This window comes from Falco cherrug, chromosome 1, assembly GCF_023634085.1.
Source record: "Falco cherrug isolate bFalChe1 chromosome 1, bFalChe1.pri, whole genome shotgun sequence".
NCBI lineage: Eukaryota > Metazoa > Chordata > Aves > Falconiformes > Falconidae > Falco > Falco cherrug.
In genome coordinates, this window is record NC_073697.1 from 80359652 (window position 1) to 80383739 (window position 24088).

General features: G+C 44.0%; 1 protein-coding gene across 4 annotated transcripts in view; it reads left to right on the top strand.

Annotated features, from left to right (window-relative positions):
• Positions 1-2732: 2732 nt before the first annotated feature.
• The window catches only part of FNIP2 (folliculin interacting protein 2), a 52353-nt gene continuing 30997 nt past the window's right edge, over positions 2733-24088 (top strand). For 2 of the 4 annotated variants that reach the window (XM_055699031.1, XM_055699104.1), the window contains exon 1: positions 2733-3082. In XM_055699031.1, coding sequence (XP_055555006.1) covers positions 2988-3082 — 95 coding nt within the window. In that variant the 5' untranslated portion in view covers positions 2733-2987. Of the gene's footprint in view, positions 3083-18114; positions 18839-24088 lie in introns of those variants that run through there. The other 2 variants (XM_014279533.3, XM_027804523.2) reach the window with 1 other exon arrangement.

A 24088-nucleotide genomic window follows, 5' to 3' on the forward strand; every position in this document is an offset into this window, starting at 1 on the left:
CATCAGGGAACATCCTAGATCAGCAAACTTTTTCTTAAATCTTCTGCTCTCTGCTGCCTTTTTATGGTTCCTCCAAAGCCTAGTTCTGACAACAGAGGTTTAGGAGCACTTTGGACTTGTGCGTTCAGGACTGAGCGGGGTGCAAGGGAAGCAGCTGTAATGGAACTCCAAAGTTTTGTCAGGTCTATGTGACGGGGGTGCAAAGTGTGGCTTAGGAGACTTGGCTTTTCACCCAGCCTGTCCAGGCTGTAAAAACTAGTTCCTACATTCTCAAGAGAGACTTTTCAGAGAGATTTCTCTTCAATGAAACACAGAGATACTTACCCAAGCATTCAGCTGTTCCAGGATTTGAATGATCCTTTTTACTTATTGACAACTTTCTAACAAAGTCCCATCTATTTCTGCATTAAGCATCGGGCTCCTTTTCTGACCAAAGTTTCATCAGTTGCATTGTCTTTCTCTGCACGTAAAGAGTCTGACCCTTAGTCAGAATATTACAAATAAGGTTTTGATTCTCATATGCCACATTTTCATTTCCTAGAAGAGGGCTGTACACACACTGTAGACGTCTTGCTTGTAAAATGGTCTTTGTGTGACAGGTAGCGTGGCTTTTTTCTTTACTTCTGCTCATATTTTGCTTTCATGGATTTGTGAAAAATCACTGCATTTGCTTTGCCAGGTGTTCTTTATAAGCAAACTCTGTTTGGGGTGGCACAGTGTGCACTGACTGAGAAAGCTATGTTGTAGTCCTTTGCTGATTCTGCTGTGTTTTCCCCATTTTTTTTCCCCAGAAATAACCTTCAGAACACTAGTGTCTTAATGTTTTGTTATCAATTTCAGATCATAATGGCTGTCACACACATTAACAGAAAATACTGAGAACTAGTTTTGTACTGAGCATCAGCTAACATGTAGGCTGCATTTACGGTGCCATTTTTGCTCAGATCAGAAGTGCATTTTTGAAGTCGGTGTCCCAGTTGTCCTCATTGACTTTGTCTTGCTTCACATTTTGGAGTGGCATCCGGGCACACAAAGCAGATCCTTTTCAGATTAAACTAAACCAAATGTTTTTCAGAAACACATTCAGTGTGCTCCAACCACTGACACTCATTCTGCTGACAGGACCATATTACAACTACTCCAAAATGTTCGTGATGTGGACTTTGGGCTCTGTCAGGCAGACGGTTTAGCTTTTGATTCTGCCCACACCAGCCAGCGCTACTCGCTAACGAGATGTACCACAGAGTGGGAGCCATGGTGTTGGCAACTTTTAAGTTTTTTGAGATTGTTCCGTGAGAAATACAGTCCAGCGCTTATTTCTGGAGCTGGATGCCTGGATTCTCATTTGCATTGATTACTATGTCAACCACGATGTCTTTCATCTTGTCCAGCCACACCCTGCTATTCATTTCCCTTTCAGCATGCTGCCATCGCCATACCCTCACTTTTCTGTCCTTCAGCTTTGGGCGAGTGGATTGACCTTAATGAGAGCAGTTGGTGATGGTGGTGGAAGGCAGGAATCAGAAGCAGTGAGAACACCCAAGCTGAAAGGTTTACGCCAGGTGTTCAGTCTCACCAATGAGGTGGTTGAGAGCCTTCAAAATGGTGATCCCTTCCCAGAACGGACCTCCAGACAGGGTCGGACAACTGGCTTACAGAGGGAGCAGCTGATCACGTTATCAGGCCAGTAGATGGTCATCTCTTGATTTTTATTTTAAAGACAAATCAGCTTCTCCAGCTACAACTATCGTCACGATCGCCATTCTCCATGCTGTGTCTCCAAGTTCCCTGAAAAGAGCAAGAAGCTATCACGATTCCCCTTTTCTCCCCCTCGCCACCCTGAGCAGCTGCCTAACTGTTTGAAAAGGAGCATTTGAAGTTACGTTCCCTCGGTGGGTGCGTGGTGGTGTCATCCTGCTGCTGGGCAAACCCACACAAACAAGCCTTTCCCACAGAGTTAACAAACATAAAGCTCCGAGTGGCCCCCCAATACCGTAGCAGTATCTTATTATTTTGTGAATGACGTAGATCAATTAAAGAGAAATAAGGGAAAGCAGGCACTGTCCCAGCAGAGCTGCCTTCCACACAAACAAGCTCGGGTTCTGGGAGGGAATCGCGGTACTTCTGCTGTCTTGTACCAGGGTGCTCCCTTACAGGGTCAGGACCAGGGAAAAAAATTGGATTAAAACTTTCCCGGGTTGATGGGCTGAGATTTGTGCGTTGCTCGCGCTCACTTCCACGTGCAAAGCCGGTGCTGTGCATCACAAATACGTGATTTACATGCGTGCACATACCGGGGATGCCTGTGCGAAGAGGTGCTGTATGCACACAGGTACCTGCCCAGCAACGCTTTGTAACACACGTTACACATACATGTACGTATGTGCCCATGCTTATTTCTATGGTTATACAAAATACGCACAGGGTATGTGCCCGTGCCCATGCCCCCGCACATGCGTGTCCCTGCCTGCCTGCCTGCCTGCCTGCCTGCCTGCCCCCACAGGCCCGCTGGGCTGCTAGGGACACACGCGGGGGCACGCACGCACGCGTCGCCGTCGCCCCCACCCCTCGCGGGCCGGACGCCTGCCCCTTTAAGCCCTGCCTCCGGCGCCTTACCACGTGCTGGGGGCGGGGCAGGGGGCGCCGCGCAGCCAATGGGGAACGCGCGGGGGGCGCGGCGCGTCCCCGTCCCCGTCGCGCCGTGCCGTGCCGTGCCGTGCCGTGCCGTGCCCCGTCCGGCGGGCAGGCGGCTGTCAGCGCCGCCGGGCGGGCGGGCTCGCTCGGCCCCTCGGTCAGGTGACGGGCGGCCGCCGGCAGCGGTGCGGCTGAGCGGGCCGGCGCTCCCCTCCCCTCGTTTCGCCTCCGCGCGATGTTGGGCGGCTCCGCGGCGGGGATGCTGCCGCAGCTGCCGCCGCTCGCCGCCCGCTGAGCCGCTGCGAGAGGCGCGGTGGGGCCGCCGGCGGGCGGGGCGGCGGCAGGGCGGCAGCATGGCCCCCACCCTGCTCCAGAAGCTCTTCAACAAAAGGGGCGGCAGCGCGGCGGCCCCCCACGGCCGGGCTCCGGGGGAGGGTCCCGCCTTCAGGTGAGCGGCGGGGGCAGGGCGGGTCCGGGCTCGCCCGAGCCGCCTCAGCGTGGGCCCCGCGGGCCGCCCCGGCTGAGGGGGCGGCGGGGAGGCTGGCCGGGGGCGAGGGCATCGCGGCCGCAGGTGCGCCGCAGCCCCCCCTTGGGGCTCCCCCTCTGCGAAGTTTCCGCAGGGGCCGGGAGCGGCGGCCGGTGGGGCCGGGGCGCCGCCGGGCGGGGGAGGGGGGCGGCGGGAGGCACCGTCGCGCCGGGCGGCTCCTCTCCCGCCTCTCGGAGCTCTCAGCCATTTTACATCCCGGCGGGAGGCGGCAGGCCCGGGAGCCGCGGGGCGCTCGCCGCCCGGCCTCGGCAGCACCGGCGGGGGGCGCCGGCCTGCGCTGCCCTCGCGTCCGTGCGGGGCGTCCGCGCCCGGGTGGCCTCGGCCCGGGGGAACCGGGCGGGGGGGCCGTGCCCCGGGCACGTGCGCGGCCGGTCCCCGCGCCGGTCCCAGCCCTCCCTGCCCGCGCCGCGCGGGGCCCTGGCGGTGGGAGCTGGTGGCCGTGCTGCTGCCTCGGGGCCCGAGCACGGAATCTGCAGGTAGCGCTGAATTACGGCTGGATTGTGATTCCTCGGGCCGGTGGTTTGGAGCTTTGTCACGTCCAGCAGCTGTTCCGCTCACAAGACCGAACGGGTCCTGGTGAGCGCAGTGACCATCACATGCGTGTCCCGCAAGCTCTGTGTCTTTTTTTTTTTTTTATTTTCCTGTTCAGCATGAGTTGACTAGTCTTGTGACCGGGTAGTGTACAGGATTGAATTGGAATCTGGCCTTCGCTGCTGAAACTATTAAGAACGGTAAGGGAGAGGGGTGGACAAATATCTTGATCTGCAACGTGCCATAGCACCATGTATGAAAGATCACAGTCATGGAGCCATTAAGATTTCAGAGATGGCCTCTGTGGGCTGTGGCCAAAGCTGCAAGATCGTGGTGAAAAATGGAGTAACGTCAAAATGGCATTAGGGTATCTGGGTTATAAGGTGATTCCTTTGAAAGTGGTAGGGCGCAGGACTGGTGCTGTGTTCACAGCAGAGAACAGGGCTGGTGAATTTCCAGAAGCTGTAAAGTCTATATGCTATACTTACTTTATGTAGCGTAGCACTTATTCACCTTATGAATTAAATCTCTCCTTTAATTTGAAAGAAAGCAAACATATTTTCCACATTTAAACTGAGTGACTGTTCCAGACTAACTGTTAATTTTGCCTTGTACTTAAAGTCTTACCAAGTACTCTGTCGGAGACCAGTGCTCTAGATTTAAGGCTATTGGCTTTGTCGAGGATCTGCATGAAGGCAGGTTCCTTGCACAGTGTGTCCACCATTAAAATCAGTAAGATTGCTCTAACTGAGGTATTTTGTGAGGTTAGGGATTGTATTTTCTTCTTTCTGTTCCTTACGTAAGATGTTCTATGCTCAGTTTTCAGTTTGAATAATATTTAAGTGATGTGACACTTCAAAGGAAAACACACCTAAAATAATATTGGAAGTACCCATCGCTCTTTTCATCCCGTTTTCCTCCATTGCCTTGCTATCTGATTAGTTTTTTTGCAAACTTAAGGTTGATAGTTATTTGAAGCAATTTTCATGTGAGTTGTTTTCTCACCTGTTAATATTGCATTAAGCTTCCTTATGACTTCTAAATGTGCTGCAATGCTTTTTCTTATAGTGATCTGTTGATGACCTTCAGGAGCGTACTTACTGGGTCTTAGAAGCTCTACTACAGTGTCCTTAACGGACTTTCTGTTGAATGGTAATCTCAGTTTGATTGGAGAGGTGTGATTGAATCTATGTAAAATGGAAGACTTAATCCTTAGGTAGCTTCTTTATTAAGCATATGCTGCTGGTCACTATTAGAGGCAAAGAGGCAGGATCATTTTCTGTTCTAACAGCAAGTCTATATTTTTAAGGATTTTAGTTGTATTCTTTCTTCATGTTCCAGTTAGTGAGGTCCCTCTACATTCAGTAGGTCTTGCTGTGTATGGCTCTCTTAAGTGGCCCTGTAAGACCAGTAACAATCTGTATCCTTGGACTTTGAATTGTTATGAAAGTCTTGAAAGCCTAAGTGTGTTCACGCACCCTCCTTACCCAGAACAACAGCAGAATCACCAAAGATCTCTTCAGAAGCTTTGTTAGGAAATTTTGCATTTTCTAGCCTTTCTAAGAACACCAGAAGCTCTGTTGCAGAGAGCCATCAACCAGGCTTGAGTTTTGCCTGTAATAAGCTCTGCGTGTGCTTTTTCTGTTGCCCCATTTCCTTAAATGGGAGCTAAATCTTGAGCAAATGTCAGTGCTGCTTTCTCTCTGGCTCTGAAGAAAACAGCAAGCTACAAGGGCCATGCTGCTTACCAGAACGAGCTGGCACAGCCTTGGAGAGACAGAGACCTGGTGCCTGTAGCTGAATGTGGAGCCACAGGAAATGGTTTCTTGAGTGCACAAGCATTAACATCTTAATTTGGATCAGGAGTGCTCTTCTAAAGAAACCCTCTCAATTGTCTCCACTTGCTGCACTTTGGCTCACGTAGCCAAGTGGCTTCTGTGCATAAACTGGATTTCTGTTGGAATGAATGAATTCAAGTGTGCTCCAATCACTAATGGGCGTTCAGTCCCTGGGACCAGGCTGCAGCTGGTCAAAAGTGAAACCCCAGAACATACATTGTGTGGGTGTCAGGTCCTTAGCACCAATTAATTCACTCTGTGGTTCTAGTTCTGTTGGGCAGAAGTACTTGTTCATGTAAACACAACTCTTACTTGCTGGGTAAGGAGAAAATAAACACGAGGTGTAGATTTTAATGTAGAGCTATTAGCATAGTAGGGCTTTCTGCTGGCCTGTGCTTCCCTTCAAAGTAATGGAAGCATGAAGTTGTAGAAGGGTGGTAGCTCAAATTGTAGAATGTCTTCATTCTTTGTTGTGTGTGTGTTTTTTTTTTTTTAAAGAGGAATTATAAACCAGCTGGAGAACAGATGGGTATTAGTGACATGACACTCTATTTGTTCTAAGCAGTTATGTACACAATCTTCAGCTTCTGGTTTCTGTTACTACTGCTTTTTTGCTTCCCTTAAATAAAAATATCTATATATGGTTGTGTATATATGTGTATAATGCATATTGAAAAATACATGTGTCTACACCCCCCTCAAATCACCTTTCAACTGAGACATTTGAGTGACTGTAGTTCAATACATTTCTTTTTAGCCTCTAACTCTCTGAGGAAATCTTTATTACTTTGTGTGTGAGAAATGTGTATTTGTGTGGTTAAATTTCCCTGGTATTTCTTGTTTCCTTATCAAATGTTACTTCCCTTACAAGACTGATTTAGAGTAGTTCAGGGGTTTGGAGTGCTACCAGGGTCACATGCTCAGCAGAATGGTAGCTATTAACTGCAAAACCAGAGCATCCTACTCCCCATGAATTTTAAATTTCAGGGATTAAGCAGAGTATTTTATCAGGACATAGTATCTCAAGGCTAGAATGTCTCAAGTGCTAAGCATATATTTGAGTAAGGTATTGGGGGATGGCTTTAAGGAAACAGATATGGGTTGCAAATAGTTTGAGTGTACTTAAATTTACAGCAGTTCCACTGTGTTATCCTGATTCTAGAGTGAGATTTCACATCAGTGCTTTTTTGTACTTTTCCACATGAAAGACTGACATTATTCTTAAACTGAAGGCTAAGGTTTCACACTAATTTCAGTCTTTGATAGGTGGGGTTTTTTTGTTTGTTTGTTTGGTTTGTAATGAAGTACCGGTATCCAGGCATATAATAAGAACAAAAATCAATGCCTTAGACTTTTTGGAAGACACTGCTTTTGTTACTGAATGTGTAATTTCTCCATTGCGACCTCTGATGAGATTTCTTTGATATTGGTATGTTTAGCAAAGGAATGTTGTGAAACTGAATAATTTCATTTTATGTGGATTCTATAAAAAAAAAAAAAAGGTGGTGTTATTTCAGCTGTGTCTGAAACTTCCAAATGGGCTGTTTCTTCAGCTTTAAGTATCAGCTGCTCCTTCTGGTCTGTAATGGAGCGGATGTCATGTTGTAGCTGCAGGATATCTATCTGGTAACAGTTTGTTAGCTTTGGTATATGAGATCATTTGTTTGGCAGCTGATACTAGTAATTCCTTTGGTCATAGTGCTGAAATGCTCGGTGAGATCCTACTTGCTAAGCATTATTTCACAGCATTTATTACCAGCCTGGCAATGTTCCACCTTCTGAAAAAGGAAAGAAAGCGGGAGTGAGCTTTGAGTCTGCTTGCATGTCAGTTTGTTCTATCTTTGTTAAAATTAAAAACTCCTCAGTAAATTCTTGTAGCCTAATCTGGTTTCTCTTGCGCTTCCTGCAGCTTTGTAGACATCCACACAGCAATAATGCTACTGAGCACCCATGTACGTCTTCATACATGGAAATATCATTAAACATCTGGCTCTTAACCCTTCAAAAAGCGTTTGAAAGAAAATCACCATTTCATATGCTGTAGGAAGGGTGATGCAGCCCAGGCCCAGATTTCAGCACGGGGGCAGGGAAGGTTAACCAGCAAGCCGAAGCGGCTTACCTCTTCACCAACAGCTGAAGGTGAGCCTTAAGGTGCAGTATTATTCCTCTGCTCTGGCATTAGCCTTTCCTCAGTGATGAAAGGTAAAGAGCAGGTTCTGCTGAAAGAGATTTACAGTCTCACTCAAGAAAACAGATTGGAGAGGAAGTGATTGAAAATACAGTCTTTTGACTTGGAAACCACACTTCCAGCCTGGGGCTGATTTGAAGGAAAACAAACAAACCTCAAGCCCTCCAGCTTTTGAGCTTTGCAGGAACCAAGGCCATTCTCCTAAGCTGTCTGGATTTCCCCTCCCCTGCACACTTCTGTCACTGCAAAGACCTCTTGGTTTCCTCTAGCTTTGCTCTGACAGTAACTCTCATTCTCTATTAAAGTTTCAAGAAGACACCCTTTTTTTTTTTTTTTTTTTTTTTTTGCCACGCATGGCTAAAAACTGTGTGGAAATGCATAAGCTACTGAAGTTCTAAGAGGGATGGGGGTATTGCTGTTACTTAATTTCATGCAAAGATTCATTCTTGCCTGACTGATCAAACTGGGTTTGCCAGTGGGTTATCTTATTTCTGATCTACAAGTAACTTACCCATGTGGCATAACAGCTAGTAGTGTATTTCCTACATACCTGACTCTTATATTGATGCACAGTTGGGTAGTAGGCGCTTGATTCCTTACTCTTAGGGTAGTTCTGCTGTTAACGTGTCTGAAACTGGGTAGGTGAGTACTCTGCCACTGACTACGCTCAGTAGAAAGTGATTAGGGGAAGGGTAGCCACAGAAAGCCTTGGAGCTACCTTCCCTTGTTGGTAGCCCAACTTAAAGCAGAATACTACAATGTAAAGCAATGATGCTAATGCTGTAGGGGAACACTTCTCTGTTGGTGTAAATGGATTGATGTGAGTGAGAAGATAGAGCTGCTTGGGGCTGAAAAATGTGGGCATTCATTCATAAAAACTGAATTAATCGAGAAACTTTTTAAAAGCTGATGCAGAGCTTTATTGCCTGTAGAGGCCAGCTTCATGTAAACTTTGTTGAAGTAGCAGAATATCTTTGTTAAAATTTGAGAGGAAAGGAGCATGGAAGAGGTTTGACAGAAATGTTATCATTAGTCATCATGTCATCCCACTTTGACATTGTGGGATGCAGGTGTTCTGTGCATGGTAGTGGCCTTTAGCCGTAGCTTTGATCTGAACGGCGAGTAACAGCAGACTGAAAGCCCAGGAAGAACAGATGTGACAAAGTAGCTGGGGTCAGAGGAGCTGCAAAAATGTAGCAGTTGTCTTTATGAAAGCAATATATTTCTTGTTTTGGCATTTCAGTAATATTCAAGCTGCTGAGGACCTCTTTGCAAAGAGAATTCTTTGGATTAATACTGACTACGTGTGCTGCAAACCTTGGTGAAATACCTGTTCCTTTAGGTACTCCTGACACTAACAGTCATACGCTTTCATCTGTAACCTACTTTGCACCGTAGTGATGTTCAGGGATGGCTTCTGAAAAGATGACTCAGTCTTAGAGCCATGTGTTGTGTTTTATACTTGTCAACCGTTGTTTCTACTAAGTACACCCCTGATGAAAAGCACACAGACATCTTGCATGCCACTCAAAGTGTTGTAAGAAGGATGTTCTTATGCTATCCTAATTATCAGTGTTTGCTATGTGAAGGTTTCCATGGGTACATTTGTTAGGCAAAAGATGAGGAGTGCAATTCTGTATGATGGTGGCTAACAAGCTTGCTAGAGAGAATAAGCAAGAAAAGGAGGACTTTGATTTGGGTGCTGCTTTTGCGTGAAGACAGCCAACGTGTCTGTCTGCACCTCAGCTGGCACTTCCCATGGTAGTGTCACATCGGTACCGGTCTGGCTAACAGGCACCCTCATGGGTGTTCACCGCTGCCCGTCATGCATCAGCCCCTCCGTGTGTGCTCTGCCTCCACGTAACCTTCAGGCTTGGTTCCTTTCTGTTCTGCTTTCTTCTCACCCCAACGGTGCTTGCTGCTTTCCTTGCCTCTCTGTTTTCTTTATTTGTAGGTGTTTGTTGCTGGAATACCGTAGCGATGTCGTGTTTTCATATGCTAGAGGTCACAAGATGAGCTCCTGTGCAGACTGCAAGACAAAGCGTTGCTCCGAGCCGCCGGGAGGACTAGTTCAGGAGTTTCAGGAATGGTGCCTGTGCCCTCCCCGCTACAGTTAGGGCAAGTGTGGGTGCTTTCACATGACCAACAGCCAGTGTTTTGTCAGTCAGCACGCTTCCTGGGAACTGGGGAGATTCTTAGAATTGTAGTGATAAATGGGCATGAGGGCTTTACATCACACCTGCTGCTGTTAAAACTGACTCATGCTTTTCCTTCCATGTACTGTGCTGAAGTGAAACTTGAGGTGTGTGTGATGTAATTACTGAGTCAGTATGGAGCTTTCTCTGCAGCGTGTTCTCACCTCAATGCAACACACTCCGGCTTTTCTCTTCTCCCCCAAGGTGCTCAGTGGAGTTTCACACATGCTAATGAAATCAGCTGTGTTAAGTAAACAATCTGACTATTTATTTACTTTTCTAATAGAGGAGCTAACAGGCTGAATTTGGTATTAGCACTTTCACATTGGAAATCTGAATGCTTTAGTACTTCATATTTTATAATGAAGTCAGGAAGTTTCTTAAACAATAGCTTAGGGTTTATTGTTGTTAACTTTACAGACTTTTATGAAAGAAAACTGGGTTGAACGAACTCAGATTCTGCACAGAAATCCAGAACACTTTGCACTGAATTCTGAATCTGGATATTATCCAGCACCTGAAATTGCTCAACTTTTGGGGCTGGGTGTGTGAATGCACAGCTTCAGGGGTACAGAAAACCTGAGCAGAGTACATTAGGTGATGTTTTTGAAGGACACCCCAGAGAGGAAGATCTACGAACTGTAGAATACATAGTTCTAAGCAGGTTATTCTTAAATTGTTACTTCCACTGGGTGTGGATCACTAACATTACAACGTTATGTTAAATTCTGTAAAAAGCCCTCTGTGGTCTGGAAAAGACAACTATGGATTTTTCTTTAAAAAGTCTGCAACTCAAAGGAATTAGCTTATGTTCAGACAAAATTTTTGTCTTCTGTTATTCTGTGTGGGTGCATGAGCTCATCCAACTATTGCCCATTGGTTGCGAGCTTGTATCTGTCACCTTTGTTTGCCTTTCACCTTTCTTTCATATTCCCACAAAATGACCTTCTACTTTTTAAGACAAATGGTACTATAGGAAAGGTCTTGGGCCTTTTGTTTATGAAGTCCTGGCTTCTTTAAGGTGGCTGGGTTAAACAAGCTAGGCAGAGACCTGTGAAGCTGCTGGAAAGGAAGGCTGGTGACCTCTGGTGCAGGTGCAGGGAAGAAGCGAGTTAGGTGCAGGAGCTGCTTTGCCCAGCTGCACAGCGGTGGGGGTGGTCAGGGTCTGTGCTAAGGCTCTGTCTTGTCAAGTGGCTGCAGCGGTACAAGGTGCTATTGCGTTCCTGTGCTGTGCTGAAATTGATTATTGGCTGGGCATTGTCACTTCCATGGTAGCACTGACAGAATAGCGAGTATTGGAGCTCTCCTTGGTCACCTCTGTGTAAGAGGTCGCTGACAGAACCATCTCTTGCAGCAGTTTGTATTGAGGTGTGAGGCTTCGTGATGAAACAGTTATGAAGGGCTCATAGGTTCTAGTCCTCAGCGGTGTCAAGGAGGCTAGAATAGAGAGCTGGGAACTGGTAACCACTTCAGTCCACTTGGCAGACAACTGTAGTGACATACATCTGAACTCTTGCTTGGTCTTGGCTTTTAGCCTGCAGAAAGGTTGCTCTCACATGGTGGCCAGTTAAAACAGCTTCAGGAGTGCTGACCTCTGCCTTACCAACTGTTAAAAAGACATTTCTAAATCACATCAAGTTAAAGAGTTGGAAATATTAACTCTCTCTGATTATAAAGGTATTTATGACATCTGGCAGTGGGTATACTGCATGCTTGCTAAGCACTAAAACGATTTCACTTCTGATTCCAAGTTTTAGAGTGGGTAACACCTGATGACTTCAGTATTTGGGAGGCTCAAGGGTATACAGCGTTCATGACCTGTGGACTAGATCAGAGTACAGTTTGATTCAGAAATGATTCAGGTACTAAACTTCTTGCATTCAGAAGTTCATGTTGTCTTACAGGAATATGTTTGGGAAGGCTTTTGAATGGAACTAGGAAAATAATATGTATTTGAAAACTATTTTTTTCTGTTTGTCACTTTATGGTGGCACTTGGTAACTGTTAAATGCCTGTGTATAGCTGGATTGGATACTGGGTCCAGGAATAGTTATGCAATGGAGAAGAATATGTGAACAGAACCTGTATTTTGTAGTGGACATGTTTTTTTTTTTTCAAAACAATCAGTCAACTCAATGAACCTGTGTACACACTGATACTGCATCTGCCTGATTTTTCTTTTTAAACAAAAAAAAACACCTGGGTGGAATGTCAAAGATAAATTGAACCTCTGAGAAACTGTAATGGTATATTTGTATTGAAATGTGGTGTTGGCATGTAAACTAGAAATCTGATTGAAGCAGTGGCTTTCTTGTTTGCATTGCAGAAGCGCTAGAAGTTGGCTAGGGTGTAGACTTCATTAGAGTTGTATCCTTGGGCCCTGTTTTGACTAGAAAAGAAAGTGAGAGTTTTGTTTGTTTTTCAGTGAAGCTGTCCTGAAACAGTAACTGTTAAGAAGGCTCCTGGTGAGTCTGCTCTGGTAGGCTTCATCTCTGGAGAAAGTCAGGTTTGTTATAAAGGACTTTCTTACTCAGTGTTTTACTGGGGAACACTGAAGGAGCTTGACCAGTTCTTACCTTCTCATGAGGAGGAAGGTTTCTAATTTGTCCTAACAGGTAATTGCTACATCAGCTTGCTGACTGAAATTTTGGTTTGTTTCCATCACTGAATCTTCACTGTGTGAAGCATTTTCCTATTGCATGACAGGGTTGCAACTGGCTCTTTCCTGTGATGTTTATCTTTTTGTGCAGATATTTCATGACTGATGCATTGCTACTTGGCAGCCAAATCTTAGCACATTACTGCGTGTGGTCAGCTGTGTCTGTGTATTAAACCTGGCTCTATAAACTTTTAAGTCTAATATAATACCAGTATTTTTGAGAAAATGTTTATGTGATCCTATGTGAGTAGTCGGAGCGGTTGACCTGCTTCGAGGAGGCTATTTCATAACTTAATGACTATTTATACATTCAAAGTCCTACGCAACTGGTGGTAAACAGAACGTAACTCTTGCATAGTGTCTTGCAACAAGGCTGGGTTTGCTCACGCCAGTCAGCTGCAGGACTGTGGTTTGTTTGGTTGGTTTAGTGTGTAGTCTTTCTCATTGAGAAGGTATCATGGTATGAGTGATTTAATTATGTGATCTTCTGTACAGGGTCCGAAGATGTGGCTCCTCCTTCCCTTTCCAGTGAAACTTGAAAAGAAATGTATGTAAGCCTTCAAGATTCAGTGCTAGTTACTAAAAAGCTACCTTCCATGCTGCCTACAAGATAGGGTTAAGGAAAGTGTTTTGGATGGAATAGACAAATTATCATAACAACAACAAGAGGAGCAAAACATATTTTTGGCTATAACTAGTGAAAAATGCCGGAGCTGACGTTATATCCGTCTGTGTTATCACTTCATTCAATCTAAATCAGGATTTCCTGGCATTCATCTAGACAGAGGCAATGGACTGCTGTTCATGCTATAGCAACTTCTGAGGGATCAGGCATGGCTTCTCGTGTATGTGTTCTTTCCTATTTCTTGTGGAGTAAATCAGTAAATTGTCATAAATATTTGACATAGTTTTTCTTCATTCACTTCCTGACAATGTCCATTTTAAAATAATCCAAACCAGTCTTGCTTTTACAGCAGTTTAACATAACCATTTATAGAGGGCTCACCAATAGTATGTTAGTTGATTAAAAAAAAAAGGGGGGGGGAGGGGGGGCTGCTTTAGCTCTCAGCACTGCTAGAGTGCTACATCTGATGTCTTTGTTTTCATATATTATGAATTTGGGAGGATGCACCTAGAACCAGGTAACTTTTAATTTTTTAATTTTTTTAAATATTTTTTTTTTGTGAAGTCGTACTGCTGAATTTATACTTTTGGGTTGGTTGGACCTGACGCCTTGTAAAGCAGTGTCCCTGGGACGGGCGGGGGTCCCTGGGTAGTGTGTACCTCCAGCCTGGCCTGGGAGCGTGTGTTCGGAGCAGGGTGAGGAGGGGGGTGTAACGCTTTGGAGGGAGCACCCTCGGCGGTGAGCTGTGTCCCCTGAGGTTCACAAACCCTCTGGTAACAGAGCCTTTTCATAGCAGGAGTGCAGGAAATCTATAGAGAAATCATTTCTGTTGATATGCCGGTGGGTTTTGTTCCTTTGAGTGAAGGTGTTTATGTGTGTTTTCAGCTAACCAGAAAAAAATCGGGGGGGGGGGGGGGGGAACAACACGTGTGTGTCATTGTTTGTATTTCTTATCAGTTGGCATTACTGTATATTTACTTATGTCTAAAATAATATTGTTTCTCAGTCGGGTTTCTCTGTTTTCATATTCTAAAACTACTCCTTTTGAACAGCGTCTTGAAAGCTGCGTGCAGACTTTCCTATTAAATAAATATTTTTTAAAAAGGTCTTTACAGAAGGGGGGGAAAGGACAGGAAAGAACAGGCAACCAAGCCCGTGCCCGGGGGTGTGGTGGCGGTGCCCGTGCTGCCCTGCTGGGCTGCGTAGGAGATACTAAGGGCTGCTGGGCTGTGTAGGAGATACTAAGGGCTGCGGTACGTCGGGCCTCCGTGCGACGCTAGAAATACCAGCCCCTGCCTTGCGCTGCTGCGCAGGGGCCTCCGGCAGGCGCGCAGTGCGGCTGTGGGGGTGGGGAGGGCGCTGTGCACCCCGCGCTCTGGCAGAGGCCCGCTCGGACGTGCCTTGGCAGCGCCCGTGCTCGGGAGCCGCGTCCCTGGCCGCCGGCCCAGTCACATGGCGCCGCTGGAACCGGTGACACGGGAATGATGCCTTCGCGGGGGGCGGCGGGGGGGGAGGGCGGGGCCGGGGGCGGGGGGTGGGCGGGGCCGGGGGCGGGGGGGTGGGCGGGGCGGGGCGGGCCCCCGCGCCGCTCCCGGGAGGGCTGGGGGCTGCTCACGGGAGCTGCGTTTGAAATGATACACGGGGAAGAAAAAAGCCAAACCGCCCGACCCCTAACGAACGTGAAATTAACAAGTAAACTTTCAGCTCTCTGAAATGAGAAAAGGCAATTACCGCGAGACAAATCCTGCGGAGTGTTTGGCTTAATCGAAATGAGCGGAGCTCTCAGCTGGTGGGAGCTGGGGGGCTGGAGGACAGCAGGGTGCAAAGGAGAAAGTTGATTAAGCAGCGTGCTGTGTACTGAGGAAAGGACTAGGTGACAGATCGAGGGTGCTAACCTTTTCACATACTTTATCTGCCTTTGTCTGAGGTCCTAGTTTATCAGAAATAAACACATTTAATGGTAAAACGCAATTAAATAAACGCACTTTTTTTGGTGCAAGTACAAATCTTGGGCTCTGCTCTTTGCTAATGAGGGATTCCATTTCTGGGGTTCACAACTGAGAGCCGTGGCTCTGCTGGTTATGGTCCTACTCCAAACACCTTGTTCTTGTTGGGTTTTTTGTTTGGTTAGGGATTTTTTTTATTGTTATTATTTTTAAGTTTTCTCTGTTTTTACATTATTGCTGAGCCACTGTCTGAAGCCTAGCTTCCAAAGTTCTGCCTTGTAGATAAACCAACCACCAGTGAATCCAAACTTACGAAAGTTGGCTGAATTATGAAACACGGGTTTAGTAGGCTGTTCTTGTTAGTGGAAAGCTGATGTGTGCAGTTTATGGTGACTTTAACTTGTATACATCTGTTTGGTAGCCTCTGTCAGGTGTGTGTGGGTTTTGTGGTCCTTTTTTGTGCATGCGTGTGTGGCATTGCTTTCTAGCAACAAAGGTGATGGAAAATGCTTCCAACCTTGCAAAAATCCAATATATTCTCCTTCCCCAAGCAGGTAGTTTGGGAATTCTAAATTTTCAGTGAACAGATACATCCAATGTTTTGCTTTTCATGCAGTAACACATAGACTTATCTTTTTTTTTTAAAAAAAGTAACTTTTCTGTCCAGTGACCTGGTAGAGAGAACTTTATTTTTCTCCACCAGAACTCTTTCTACAGGAAAACCTAAATGGAGAGGGAGAAGCGCTGCAAATAACATGTTCCTTCACTTGTTGCATGACTAATCTGCAATGTATCCTGCCTAACTTGTGTGAAACTAGTAACTATGTATCATGCTGGAACAAGGTGGTTCATCTGAGGTTAATAGTGCTTTACCATATTAGGACTACTTTAAATCATTGGAAAAAGAATGTAGTGTGGCATCAGCACAACTCTTCCATACCCAGGGTTTTAAAAAGAGGAGCAGCAATGCGGAGTAAATACTTCAAATTGTGAGAGGAAGGGAACCTACCTTTACATAAGCTATTCAACAGACTTAAAGAGGGAAATGCATCATTAAGTAATCCAAAATAGATTCCACTTCACCTTTAAACTCATCCTGAATGTCTGGGTCTGGGTGTTTTTCTGCGTATCAATCTCACTAAGTGTATATTTTGCAAAAACATGCTCGCTGAAACAGCAGCTGTAGTTCAAACTCTGTTTTCCTATGCTTCTCTAGCCTGCTTCTAAAAGCAGTTTGGAAAATAAAACTTCACAGGGGGTTCTGCAAATATTCTGCTAGGTTTGTAAACAGTGCTTAAGTTTTAGTGGACAGCTGTAACTTAGGCAGAAAATTATTCTTCATTAGATCATTCCATCATAAATAGTTCCTCTTACCCCCACCCCAAATTTTCTTGCTGAAATATTACCTTGAATTGAATTCATTTAGGCAGCTGTCTCCCAGTGGAGATGATGGACAGGAAATTACCTACAAATGGAGCAGGTGACATGCTGCGGATAGCCTAGAAAAAGTGATGAAACTCTGCTTCCCACAGGATTGTATCTGGAGAGCAGGACACGTTTCTTCCATTTTCTCTTATTATCTGCTCCTTGGCCTCAGGGTGTTTTCCATGTGAGGGTTTGCTGCTTTGTTGTTGTTCAGAAACTGTTCCATGGAGTTTTGGTGGCAATTCCCCAGGTATTTTGGGAATTACAGTGTTCTTTCTAAAGATGTGGCAGTGTTGTGAAGCACATCTATTGAGTGAGCTTACAGGAGTGCCCATATCTGGCGTCTGATGTGAATCTGATATTGCGGTCGTTTAACTGAATGTTTCAGGATTTGGGGTTTTGTTGGTGGAAAAGATAGGACAGAAGTGAAGGCAATCAACTGCTGATCTCAGGCAAAGTGGAGGAAGCTGGCAATCAGTTGCTTGTTTCATTCGCACTTCAAAGGTGGCTGGGAACACCGATGGTTTACTGTAGTTCTGGATGAGGTGAGGGCTGGGAGTTGCCCTCTCCCAAATCCTTTGAATCACTTGAGAACAGGCCAAAGCTTTTCACTTGTTTCCCTCACCTGGGAGAAGGAGTGATTGTGATCTAGTATTTGTCACTGCTCTGGGAATTGAAACTGAGCTTTTTGTTTTAAAGTATTATTGTTGCTTAGGCTTCCTTCTGCAGCTGAGCAAGCTGTTCAGCCTAACCTTGCTCCAGTTTTCTGCTTGACTTTTGTCCAGTGCTTAGGGGTTGGGGTTTACTGAGATTACAAAATTCTTTTAAGAAGGGTGCTGTACTATTTAGCAGGTAGCACGTAGCACTAGGTTTTGAAATCTTACTGTGTTTTGTAACTCTACTGCTGTGTTTCTGGGTGACCATTAGCAAAGTTATTTTCCTTTTTTAATCTGGAAGGGAAATAGCACTATGGCCGTCATTTTATAAAATGTCTAAAATTTTACTGTTGGGGGGAAGCTGTGAGACGTGAATTATGAGCAGACATAACTTTTTTTTAAACAAAGATGAAGGAGCTTTGTTCTGTAGTGGCATCACCTGAGCTTGAACAAAATATCAGATTCCTTCATTCTGTTTAAAAACTTAATTTTTCTTGGTCAGAAGTTTTTTATCAGATATTTGTCATCAGTACTGCCGTTACATTGTTTTAATAGGCACATGACTAAATTGTCATCAACCAACCTGATGTCTGAGACAAACTTTTTTGATTGTTTTCCCTTCTACTTTTTTTAAAAAAAAAACTTTTCAAAACAGTAGTTCCAGATTCTTGGCCAAGTGTAAATACTATTTGTCCTTAAAAGTAAAAGCATTACAGTGCACAATATCTAGCGTGTTTCTTGGTGTTGGTCACGTTTTTGAACTGATAACCATATGGCAATGCTGACAGATTCTTATTTGCTCCTGAGCTATATGGGGTTGCTAGGGCTTGTCAGATGACACTTGCTCACATGAGAGCCATTAACAGGGTGTTGTAGCCAGCGTTAGAACAACCTTGCAACTAAGGGCGAGTCACTGCAAAAGCAACTATGCTTTTATTTTTTTTAAGAGGCCATATGGTTCAGTCTTGTGACTACATAATTGCCAGCTACCTAAATCACATACCAGGAAACAAACATAGTTAAAGTCAATATTAGCTGTTGTATCTGCTACAGCTTTGCACCAAGCTCGGTAGGAAAAACTCTGTAACAGCAGCAAGAGCGAATGCCATGGCTTCTGAAACTTGACAGTCATGTCTGCTCCTCTGTCTGGAGTAACTGCAGCAGTATGTTGGCTACAGCCGTCTTTCTGCATTAATGGCTTATAGAATACATGAAGATCTCTTTGCTTTTTTTTTTCCCTAAGAGGACATTCAGCAGACTGTGCTCCTGTATAGGGAAGAAAGCTGATGGTAAATTAGGATTGTTAATGGTTGATCTATAGTAAAGAAATCCGCTTGAAGCTGTATCTCTTCAGCGGGTGTTTAGTTTCTTTCAGGGAGCTTTGGAAAAGGATTTGTAGCAAAAGAAAAATGTGTGGGGGTACACCAAAAGCTACAAATGGCACAGGGGGACAAAGAGAACGAGCAAGAAACAGCAGTGATGTACCACTTGGAAATAATCGCTCTTGTACCAAATTGGATGAAAGGATTAGAAAATCTTTGAGAGACCAAAGTGTCAGCTGTGTGAACAAAGTGACTACACTGCTGCAAAACAGGTATGCATGTAACTTTTTTGATATACATTACTTTGGACAGAGAATGGACAATTTTAGTTGATACTGGATTTATAATGATGTGCTGAAAGGCTATTTCGTAAATAATTGGAAGGGTTGTATTAAAAGCTTATTCTTGCTGCTGATGGTGACTGATACTGCAGAAAGTCTTCCCTGTTTGAAACTTGAATCTACATTCTTGACTGCAATGTGTAAGTCTTATGTATATGCAAACAGAGGGATGAAGGATAACTGACTTTTCAGTTAAGGTTAAATGATCTTACCTTCCCTTTCTAGTTTTCTAATTAGTTTTTCCCTCTTATTTTTTTGCCAGCTCCTGTGTTAGTAGGTCAAGTAGTAACAGTGTGCAGAACAGACGGTACAGAATGCTGTGAAGTGGGGGGAAGAATGGAGGGGGAACCCTCTCCTTTACTTGTAAATGACCTCTAGACCAAGTATTACATCAAAGTAAGCTGGAGTATGAATAATGTTTCTTTGACTTTTGTGCTGTCTCTTTTCAGATGTGTGCCAGTGTGTCCCCAGTGTTTCAGTCTCTACTGCCATGTAACTGTTGAAAATACAGTTCAAGGCAGCTTCTTCCAAATTCTAACACCCAAGGGTGTAGAATTAATATTCTATATTCAGGATTGCAAATCTAAGAAGCAGAAAAGCATAGATAGGTATATAGATATGTTTCAGCCGTTTTATTTCTCTAGCCTATGGATACTGCATCAAAGCAGTGAGTGGTTAGTCACTTTCAAAAATGTGGTTAGTCACTTTCAAAAATGTTTTAAGGTCAGCTGAAGTAGTTTTTGAATATAGATGAATAGGTCACTCTTCAGTTATTGCATACATGCTGATCATTATAAAGATGATCCAGAAGCTTTCTTTGTAAAGTTCAGGGTTTGGAGATCTGTATTAACTGAAAATACTGATTCAGGGCAAAATGGGGCAAGCTTCTTGTGACTTTTCTAGAAACAAATGAGTCTGCCTTTCCACTAAGACAGATCTCTTTGCCTCTGTGTCTTGTAGTGGAAAACCGAAAGTAGCTTATATGCAAATCTAAGAGAAAATAAAACTTAAGCTTAATATGGAATCTGGGGAGTAAACTTGCCTAGGATATCTGTAAATTGTTCCAAACTTGTGACTTCCTGGAGAAAAAAAAATAAAAAATCCATAGTGTTTTAGTATCTTTAGTAGACCTGGTTTTCGTGTTATATGAATGTAGACAGCTTGATTATATTTATTTTTTAAATTGAAGATGATATTAGTTCTAGCATCTTCCACATGCAGGAAAGATCCACTCTGAAGGTGAGGCTAGATAAGCCGAGCTGTTCATACTGCTGCCACTGAAGGAAGTAATTGCTTTGCCTGTCTTCCTTTGCTTTCTGGCATCATGCTCTTGTCCTTTTTCCCCTTGCGCTGGCCTTGGCCTTTCCAATCCTTCTGGAGCTGGCTCCCCTTAGGTTGTCAGTTCAGCTCACTAAGCAGGCAGAAAACTGACTCGGGGAGCAAGACAACTCAATTAACGTTCTAACTAGCCTCAATACTTACTTGGAATGTATAGGGAACATTTTCTTTGTGCCCTTTCCTAAAGGTCTATAGCTCCATGGACAAAGTGAGTTGGTGTAACTCATGCTGCCACCAAGAGGTGGAGGTTTGATTGCCTTCTGCTTCTGCCTTCTCTTTCCCAGCTGCGCTTCTGATCTGCTTTCGTGTGCCGGGACAGACTTCTGCTGCAGAGAATTCAGCTTACAGAAAGGTCCAGCAATTCCCAGAACAGACATAAATAACAGAAGGGTCACATAGTTACAAAAATAGGAGAAAGAATATGTGGGGCTTTTGTAGTCAAACAAAAAACCAAACAAATTTGGTCAAAATAGCCACATTAAATGTGGCTTAGGAAAGTCTGTGCAAGATCATGTTAATTTAATTCAGGTAATTTTTAAGAATATGTGAGACCTAGCATAATGCATTGTTTTTTAAGCCAGAGTGAAACATTTCTTTTCACTTCCTTACATCTCAAGGGTGTAATGTTATCAGAAGCCTGTTTTGTCATTTTGTAATACATTGACACTCAGGTGGCTGGAAAAAAGCAAAACCTCTGATTTTATTCCCTTTATGTGTAACATTTATTTTGTAAGTCACTTAGCAATATGTATTCCTTCAGCACAGAACTTTGATCGTTCTATTTAAGTAGCTCTTAAACACAAATTGAACATAGAAGATCTTGTAAAAGCAGAATGAGAACATTTTTATATAAGTAGTGGGTAAGGCAAACGTTTGTCTTTAGTGAAACTTAATTTTTGAAGGCTTTTTTTAAGCTGACTGAAAGAAGCAACAGTTGTTATCCAAAGGTAACGATTATAGCACATTTATTCTTGCTAAACATTCGTGAGAAATATGAAGCTTGCCCTGGGGATTACATAGTTTTGTTATCAGAAGTAAGACGTTTGGCAGTAGGTACATATGCAAAACTACTTGTGTTAAACAACTCGCGCTCAGCTTCCTTCAGTACCTGCCTGTGAGGTTGGGTAAGCTGTTTCAGGCAGAAATGGAGAAAAAAGGAACAGGGTGCCAATTAAGATTTTACCAGCTGAGTCTTGAGATGTGAAGTAGGAGAGTGTTGGGAGTGGTGGTGAAGAACTAAAAGGACACTTCTGATATGAATAAATATTGATATTTGTTCTAATAGGACATGGAGTATACTGTTAGAATCTTATAATGTGGTGCAGCTAGAAAATAAGGGGCTTCTTCTGAGTGTGTTGAGGGTTTGCTTTCTATCCAAAAGTGGAAGAACTAATAATTTTGTTACCAAATTGTCAATGAAAAATAGAAAATTCAGTCTAATAATGTGCAAACTTTTCACGTAACACTTTCAGAATTTTCTCTTTCCCCATCCTCTACTTATGTCCCACAAACGCATCGTGAGGGGTTTTTTTTGTTGCCTTAAAGTTAACATTAGTTCATGTTGTGGCCTTGGAGAGGGAGAAGGAAGAATCTGTTATCTCCTTCACTATTTTTGGAAGATAGAAATATGTGTCCCTTGGTCAAAACTGGTGGTTGAAATTGATTAGTGAATTAACAAATAATTATGCAGGGTGAACCTGTATGCATGCAGCTTCCCTGTGAGCATAGGGACCTTTTCTCCTTAGGAAAAACCAGACTACAATATTTCTGTTGGCTATTTCAGTTTTTTTGGTCTTAATTTTTAGAAACAACTGATGGAGGAGTGAAAGGTGTTTTCTCCTCCTAGTCAAACCTTTAAGCTATTACTTTCTAACATCTAGAGGTATGTTAAGCTGTACAGTGCAGAAGTGTGGTAGTTTTTTTGTTGTCTTTTTACCATGAAGTGGTATTTCATGAAAGAGCATCTTCTTTCTTTCAAAAACTGTATGTGAAGAAGAAACAAAAAGTACATGCCTTCCAGCATTGCTGAATAAGCAAGTAACAGTTTGGGAGTTTGGTTTTTATGCATGTGAAAAGGGAGCTGATGAATGAGTCTGTGTATTTTCTGTGTTCTTCAACACTCTGCTTTTAGGAGATGATTGAATCTGCTGTCCCTGGTCTGGGGGCAGCATGTTATATAGGCTGGCTTAAACAATAAAGGGTTGAAGTACTGTAAGCAGTTTGCTCATCAGCTTTTGTGATGGGGAAGAACATCCTGGTTATCTGACTAGTCTTGGACCTGGTGCTAGATTCCATGTGGAAGTAATGAGGCTAGTGTTTCTATGCTGGTATAACTTGCCTACAGATATGCTTGATTTTATCAGATGAGGTCTTAGTAGGACGGATCTCTCCTGTAGTAGGTAGGACTGCTGCAGGAACTGCCTCTTGTGTTCTGGGTAGTTCAAAGCCTGAAAGCAAGGACTTCATTAAAACCTAAGTTTGATATTTGGTTAGTACTGTAGGAAGCATTATCTGGAGTCACTTCCCTGGATATGGTCTATTAATCACATAAAGGTCTGTTTGGCAGGTTTTATGTAACTCCTTAGCTTTTTGCTATCTGTCACTAGAATCTGTTTGAAATTCTGAAAAATTGCACCCATCTTTCATTCTAGTGTGCTGTGTGGAAAAGGCGCCTCAGCAGGCTGTTAAATTGGCTTCTACTTCAGCATTTGTTATAAACTCCAGTTCAAGTCTTACACAGAAGTCAGCACCTCACAAGCAACGTGAAGTTTGCTTTAGTGCAGAATGTGGGAATTCACTCGTTCATGAGGAAACTTAAATTCGTGCAACACAAGCATTGAACACGCTTTTAACATGGGTGGGCACAGCTGGAATGGCTCAGGCCACGCCTGAAGTGGATCCTTCTCTGTTTAGATGTGCGGTCCTGTGGGCTGAACTACAGATCCTGCTGTGCCAGTCCTGGAGATAAATTGTATGCAAGACCAACACCTTAATTTAAGGCCATAGTGATGTGCCTTTTCTTTGTTGTTAAAAGGAGGGAAGACCTGTGGCCTTTGTAAGAAAGCAACATCATTACTTAAGGTGGTGTCTGTTGCAGAAGGTATGTAGATAGCTGTGTAACCGAAGGGGTATCCGAGTATCTGGTACCGAAGATAATCAGATCCATGCAGCAGGCTAGAACAAAGTCTGCCGACGGTTCTGACTTCTTTTGCGTTCTGTGTAACTTGATTCTGTTATAGCATTGCATAGGCAGTGGGCTGGGAAACTAGTAACAGACTCTTAAAACAGATGGTGTAGTTAGAGCTCTCTGCATATGTGAATTGTGTAGGATCTTTGTTGGGCAACTATCAACAATGGTATCAGGCCTGATCTCCGGCAGGTTAACGTCATGCTGTGACTCCCTTTGAAGAGAAAGACTTGAAAAGAAACCTGCCCGGCATTCCTAGCATTTTGGCGGCAACATTTTACAAACACATCAACAAGTTTCCTGGCTGTTGATGGCAAAACAGCACCTATAGCATGGTTCCATGATCTGGCTTTGATCCTTACAGGACCCTTGTATATTATGTACATGGAGCGCCCTTCTATCAGAGTACCTTCCAGTGGAGGTGGGCATCTGGCTTACTCTGTCCCAAGGTATTTAAAAATAGAATAAAACCTTCCAGATTGAGGTCTTTTCAGCTTTGAAAAAGGTGCTCATTTTTCTTTCTAGCTACGCTGGTCTCTGAAATGCAAGATGAGGCACAAAGAAATGAAACTGGCTTTACTTATAATGACTTTAAATTTGCAAGTCTCTGAGTGTGCTCCTGAAGCAGTTGCCCATGGTTACCTTGCTGACTAACA